Source organism: Macrobrachium rosenbergii, chromosome 55, assembly GCF_040412425.1.
Source record: "Macrobrachium rosenbergii isolate ZJJX-2024 chromosome 55, ASM4041242v1, whole genome shotgun sequence".
Classification (NCBI taxonomy): Eukaryota; Metazoa; Arthropoda; class Malacostraca; order Decapoda; family Palaemonidae; genus Macrobrachium; species Macrobrachium rosenbergii.
Genome location: NC_089795.1, coordinates 52,067,967 through 52,075,466, shown reverse-complemented (window position 1 = coordinate 52,075,466; position 7,500 = coordinate 52,067,967). Strand labels below are relative to the sequence as shown.

Below are 7,500 nucleotides of genomic sequence, written 5' to 3'. Positions count from 1 at the left end.
TTTTTTAAATTTTTGACTACAACCTACAGTCTTACAGAGAGAGATTGTTATGAGAGAGAGAGAGAGAGAGAGGTTACTTTTTGGTAGCTTTTTAATAAAGTAAAACTTCTTCTTAAAGACTGCTAGTTCAAGGCGTTTTCAAAACTCATTTCCAAAACGTCACGCTTTCTCTGTGGACTCTCTTTCATCGATGCCTTCAACTATCCTCCCTTGTGGTATTTTATTTGTCCATTCACGCATCGAATGATTACATGCGTTTTATTCATTACACGGTTACCACTAAGATGGGTTTGACGCCATTTTTCTCGTTAACTTGACAGGTCTACGCGGTCACGCGATATTTTGCAAGATCAATGTCACCGATAAACGCATTTGTATTTTCACCCTCAGCAATTTCTGCATTAAATTTTCACTGATAAAGGAAATTTATGTAACTAAGACAGATAAACAATTTTAGAATGTACAACAGATATCAGGAAACAACTAATTTTTCTAAAATGATTACCTAGGCCCTAGGGGAATAACATATCGGATGTTTGTTTGTCACACTTACGAGAAAGTTTTACATTATCTTATAAAGTGGAATAATGAAAGGCATTTAAAGGAAACCCAGTGTATTCAATGGAATGACTTTCAAGTACGTTTTCTAGAGGGAAGGTTTATGGCCTGTATAATATGTAACATTGCAATTATGACAGGGACCTTGCTACCTCCTGAAACTTACCTATGTTGGTCACACCAATTGTTGGATGCAAAATCTTGACGACACTGAAACTATCACCTTTGAAGATTTTAATATTGCATTACCTTCGACCTGGGTATTCAAGACTTCTACAGTGGCGCAGAGAGAGAGAGAGAGAGAGAGAGAGAGAGAGAGAGAGAGAGACTGGCAGCTCAGTGACCTGGCCTAACAGATCCCGGATAGTCGTTGTGTAACTTGTGTTACTTTGCGTTCGCGCATTTACACCAGCGCATGCGCATACTTCTGACAGTTTTTCCTTCAATGACCTTTTTCATACTGCAGAAGAACGACATTGTTAACGCTGTTCCTTTTTTTTTAAATTATAGTTTTTTTCGATTTTTGCATTGCCAAAGGGGCATTTGAATCTGACGTCATTTGCCAATAGCTTTCATAAACCTGATGACTGTTTTACAGTAAGTCAACTTTTAGTATTGTCTTCTGAAAGGAACTCTATGTTTTGTTAATATATTAGTACATTGAATTTTAATCTGCCGTTAAAATGAAAAAAAAAACACGTACCTTATGAATGAAATTCTCTTACCACGCAACACTAAGCTAAAACTTTTAGTGCGTGAGTTTTATCCACTGTCAGCAAACTCAGTAAGATAAATTAATAAATTACATTATATTGACGAATAAATTTATACTTACCGGCTACACTTAACTTCATGACCTTGTTGTCTCATTGCATATTACAGTACCCAGAGCTTATCAATAAATGGGTGACAGTTAATCAATGATAATTATCTTAACAGACTTCAACAATGCAAATCTATTAAAAAACGCGCCCTATATACTTGCAGGTAAAGCCTAATTATTCAACATCATTCAATTCGGTACTTAATTAATTCGCGGCAAAATCCCTAAATCCTATGGAGATACAAAATAAATCCTCGCACTTTTTTTTCTTCAGTGGTATTTTTGTATCATCTTATCACGTATGTCACCAGACGTTATCTCGTATTAACTTCAAGTGGTTATTGTAGGCTCAGCAGACTCAGAGGAGATTAGGAGCTGAGGAAGTTATCAGTCCTCGATGTTACTGAGTTTTTCTCAGACCAAACTTCTTGAAATTCAGGACTCCGCCGGGGGGCAGTTCCTCGTACCAATCGTAATAGTCGTTGACTTGTTTGAACGGTGGTTTCTTGTAATCTGCTGGAGGAGGAACGCCGTCTGCTTATAAAAAGGACAAGAAAGAGTAAGTCTTCGCAGGTAAATACAAATGAAAATTGCAGCCTTCAACACCAGATTTACTTTACAGAGGAAACAGTTAGATTGGGTTATCACCAACGTCTATGGTAATGGTGCGTATTGTTACGTTATTTTGTGTCTGCCACAATTGTCACATGGCTGAGCAATCAGGTACACAGAAGGTTCTCTCTGGCTAAAAGATACATTGCTGTTTATCCCAAAAGTTATCATTTGCTGCTGGCCACCAGACTTATATTTCAGTGACTTTTCATACAAATGGTAATATGATGGATTAGGCTATGACAGTTTCCTTGTTTCATTCAACCAATCACTGTCATGGGAACCGATTTATATGTGTATATATATATATATATATATATATATATATATATATATATATATATATATATGATATATATGTCTATGTATGTATCTGTATATATACACACACACACACACATATATATATATATATATATATATATATATATACTTATTACTATTTGTATCAAATGAATCCTATTAAATGCAAGCTTAGCTACATCTAATTAATTCAAAATGATAACAAAAGCACTTAAATGATTGAAAGCCAAATTGTGAAGCAGCATAGCCAGCAAAAAGACAAATAAAAGCAAAAAGCATCATACCCTGAAGTATCCCGATAGAAGAGACGGGCGAAGACGTCTCTGAAGACTTCGGTTTGCAAATTCTCCCCGACGCGAGACCTCCCCACAGGACAAGATCTAAGACCAACTCTGCCAGCTCTACCACCGTCACTAGAGAGAGTCCTATGAATAATCCAAGGTGCCCACCGACGTTAGCCAGTAAGTCGTTGAACTGAAAGAGGAATGAAGCTTGTGTTGGAGACAGAGCGTAGATCTTGTTTAAGAAATTGGTGAGGTGTAACAGAATGCAACGTGATAAAACAATAGCACTAGTGTGGTTTAAAGTTAAGTATACCTTAGTTTTACCCAGACCACTGAGGCTGATTAACAGCTCTCTAGGTTAGTCTTATTTTACGTGGCTAAGAACCAATTGGTTGCCAGCAGCAGGACCTACAGCTTATTGTGGAATCGAACACATTATAGCGAAAATGAATTTCTATCACCAGAAATAAATTCCTCTAACTCTTCATCAGCCGGCCGGGGAATTGAACTCCGGTCCATCGAGTGACAGTCCGCAGCTCTACCGACTCACCCAACAAGGAGCTCTTAATTGGCTTAACAAACAAATGATAAGGTACAGAGTATAAATTATGTGTGGGAGATAGACTGTAAATTCTTTTCACTGAATTGCTTAGACTTATCTAAATAATAAGTATCCAATCAACTGGTTCAGCTAAGAAAGGAGAAGGCCAGTGATCAGTTTCTAAATTACATAATGAAATGAAAGTCCCTAATGTATAATAAACAAAAGCACAAGTGAAATTCCCTAGTGAAAAGTAGTTAAATATCTTAGGTGTAAAACCATCTGGTTTCTGAAAAAATGAAAAGTATTTTTTTTTTCGACAAAAATATCTTTACGGTTTGATAGCTGTTTGTAACACATTATACTAACTTAAAATCGCCCTTTTCTTTTAATTTAAAATTTATTTGTAAATGGTTGTTACGGAGAGTTACCCCTGTCTACCATACAATTACAGGTTAATCTGTCTAGCAATATATAAACTTGCTCAACAAGTCAGTTCCCTGTCCCATGTGAATGTCAATAAGACTTACAGACATTGCAGGCGACTCCGTGATAACTTCTGTCAGCAGAGACTCGAGGTAAATGTGAAGACGTGCTGTCGATAGACCAGATCTGTAAAAACGAAGACGTTGGGTTAAAATTAAGAAAATGATGAATGATTCTACAAACTAAGAAGTCAGTATTATATTAGTTCTTTGTTGATTCTTTTTCCAGAATACTGTAATGGCTCAAACGAAAACATATACTTAAAATTTAGAAAATTAAAAATGATTCTACAAACTAAGAGGGCAGTATTATATTAATTTTCAGTTGATTTTTTCCCAACTCTGTTGTATTAATTTTCAGTTCATTTTTTTCTCTCCCAAACAAGGGATGACTCAAACGAAAACACTGGGTTAAAATTAAGAGAATGAAGAGGGATTCTATAAACTAAGAAGGATGTATTGTATAAATTTTCAGTTTATTTTTTTTCCAAAATAAAGGGATGACTCAAACGAAAACATCTGGTTAAAATTTAGAGAATAAATAATGATTCTATAAACTAAGATGGCAGTATTGTATTGATTTTCACTGATTTTTCACCCAAAAAAAGGGATGACTCAAACGAAAACATTGGGTTAAAATTAAGAGAATGAAGAAGGGTTCTACAATCTATGAAGTCAGTATTATATTAATTTCCAAATAATCATTCTCCAAAGAAAAAGGATGATATTGCCAGACACATTTAAAGACCTAATAAGCTGAAGTTGCAAGAATGATAAAATAAAAATATTGAATTTCATATCTTATACAGTATATGACTTTAGGGAGCAATGTCATGATCTATCATTTTCACTGAATAACACTATTCAACAGGTTGCTAAACTTACATGGAAATATTCACAATAATATAAATCACAATACAACTACCCGTGATACAATAATCATGATAAGTATGATATGAGAAATTATCTTCAATCGCCCAGGATTCATTTTTTTCTGCTCATCCTTTATGGGTAATCTATTATTACTATGTTTCTGAAATCCTAACAAATAAGTAATATCATGAATGGGAAGTAATATCATGAATGGGAATCATTTGTTGTTTTATTTTTCTTTTAAGCTCTAATCATTTATCTTTTTGTTCATGCACTTAACTTCACTGCAGAAAAGGATAGGATGAAATATTGACCGTAAAACAATGTTGATGACAGCAAGGATTCTACTTAAAGAAGAAACAATTGTGACAAAGACAGTTCAAGGAAATCGTCCTAACTCAACCCATCCTACCTGGCCAGGAGGTCTCCGCCCTTCCTTGGAAATAGAAGCCAAGGAATGTCAATTCCAACAGAGATAAGGATATTGTGAAGTGTAGTGATAATGAAGGCTTCCTACAAGAGCAGCCTTTGACTACCTTCAAACAACAATACAGTTATAAAACAGCGACGTAATTACAAAATTTTGTTGTCATAATTCTAGAACTGAATACACTCGAATTTTCGTGTATTTCAGTAGAACGTGTCATAAACACAAGTCAGCTACTTACTTCACACAAATCACATGCAGGATGTAAACAAGTCAATGACCATTAGGTCGTAGGTCGTTCTAACCAGCATTTGCCAAAGGTTCGTTTTACAGTTACAGTCGTCGACTTGTTTTCAACCTGTTTGTGATATGTATGTGATGTGTTGTCGATTTGTGTTTATGATAAGCCTTTAGCCTCTTCAGTCTCAATCTCGCTTGTTCAGGTCAGAATCGACTTTGAAATACCCTTGGCTTTCAATTTCTCGTTTTCAGCATACTCTAATTCTATGTCTATTCTCAGATCTGCTTTTGGGTGAACTTACAAATATGATAAATCATTCAAGAAGACCTGTATATCATCAAACTGAGCAGTTTATATAGAGCGTGCTTTCAAGGTGCCAAATTAAATTAATTTCAGACAACATACCCAGAGCATACATCGTCGCCCACGTAAATGGATTTCTTGTTCTTCAGAAGCCTGTAGAACTTCTGGTTGATCTGATTCATAGATAGAAGAGGATTGTAGATCAGTTCTCTGAAACAGATGAGAAATGTTAAATGAACTCCTCTCTCTCTCTCTCTCTCTCTCTCTCTCTCTCTCTCTCTCTCTCTCTCTCTCTCTCTCTCATGTTTCAGTTTCTGTTTTATAGCATACGAGCAAAACCTTTGAATATTTTTTAATTTTTTAATACAAAGGAAGTCTCAAATAAGATACATATTGCACAGAAGATTCCTAAGCTAGTTAAAAGTGAATCAGTGTTTTGCATATTGTTATTAATATTCTCTAAGGGGCTAACTAAACAGTATTTTGTAAGATACAGAACTTGACACAAAAGAATAAAAGGCATTTTTTTTAGTATAGTCAAAGAACTCTTGAGAATTCTCTTTCTATACATATATTTCAGCACTATTTCGTTCAGTTTAATCAGTCATGAATTCCCAAACACTTACTCACAAGCAGGGGGACAGGTACAAAGCCTTCCATCAGTGATTACTTTCTTCTGAACTTGACGGCAGAGATCTGTGGAAGAATATAATATTGAGTTCATGGCTAAGGAGACAAGTTTAAGAAGTTACTCAAAAAAATGAGAGAGAAAAGAAATTACAGCTGAGATATGTCGAATATTCTACTGCAGTTTCTTTACCAAATAAGGCTGTTATCATGACCAAAAGAATATATAAGATAGCTTCTTCAAAAATGAGAAGGAAAGGGAGTTACACTGAGTTTTGTAGAATATACTAACGCAGTTTCTTTACCAAATGAAGTTGTTATCATGACCAAATGAGTATATAAGATAAAAAAATCATTTGCAAACAAAATAAATTAGTACTTGCTTGTAAATATGACATAAAAGATAATCACAAACATACATACGTTACCAAGACAACATTGATTTTATGAATTCATTTAATGATTATAAGACAGTTAATATGGACACTTGAGATTAACAGTGAAACATTAAACATTTACTATCCTTGGCCACTGAAATAAAGTCCCACAAGTTTTACTTCCTTATCTACGTCATGGAAAGTGTTTGTACATCAGAGAGAGAGAGAGAGAGAGAGAGAGAGAGAGAGAGAGAGAGAGAGAGAGAGAGAGAGAGACTAGTGAGATGCCACAAACATTGTCATTTCCTCTGCCTCATGGAAAAGTGAGTTACTTGATAAGAGAGAGAGAGAGAGAGAGAGAGAGAGAGAGAGAGAGAGAGAGAGAGAGAGAGAGACTAATGAGATGCCACAAACATTGCCATTTCGTCTGCCTCATGGAAAAGTGAGTTACTTCATAAAGAGAGAGAGTTAGATGCCACAAACATTGTCATTTCGTCTGCCTCATGGAAAAAAAGATTACCTCATCAGAGAGAAGGCCTAATGAGATACCACAAACATCATCATTTCGTCTGCCTCACATCGAAAAGTTTCGTTTACTTCATAATGGAAGAGAGAGAGAGTTACTTCATAGAGAGAGAGAGAGAGAGAGAGAGAGAGAGAGAGAGAGATCTTACCTTGAGTGATATTTGTAGGGTTACACCTGGGCAAAGGACTATTGAGGGCTTGGAGAAGATCGTTTATAGCATTGGCACAACCACACTCCTCTTGTATCTTCTTTTCAAGGCACAGAAGCCTACACGACTTGGAAAAGGCATATATTTCAATGAACAGCCTTTCAAAACGTCTCTCTCTTTTCAGTAACGTTTCTCAAATGTTCATGCAAATGGAACATTGAAAGACGCAAGTGTACAGTAGCGCCTTTCATAGATATTCTGTACAGATTCTACGTAAATAAGGCAGTGCTTTACGAGTAACATAAACAGCTTTCTTGTTGTGATTCACTGCCGTACTTTATATGATAAAATATTTGATTATCAAATTTTATT

General features: G+C 35.4%; 1 protein-coding gene across 1 annotated transcript in view; it reads right to left on the bottom strand.

Annotated features, from left to right (window-relative positions):
- Positions 1-1,050: 1,050 nt before the first annotated feature.
- The window catches only part of LOC136835812 (uncharacterized), a 16,628-nt gene continuing 10,178 nt past the window's right edge, over positions 1,051-7,500 (bottom strand). Inside the window, exons 10-15 of the mRNA XM_067099665.1 lie at positions 7,129-7,255; positions 6,077-6,146; positions 5,553-5,660; positions 3,652-3,733; positions 2,581-2,770; positions 1,051-1,915 (exon numbers count right to left, since the gene is read on the bottom strand). Of these exons, the coding sequence (XP_066955766.1) occupies positions 1,782-1,915; positions 2,581-2,770; positions 3,652-3,733; positions 5,553-5,660; positions 6,077-6,146; positions 7,129-7,255 (711 nt within the window). The 3' untranslated portion in view covers positions 1,051-1,781. The remainder of the gene's footprint in view (positions 1,916-2,580; positions 2,771-3,651; positions 3,734-5,552; positions 5,661-6,076; positions 6,147-7,128; positions 7,256-7,500) is intronic.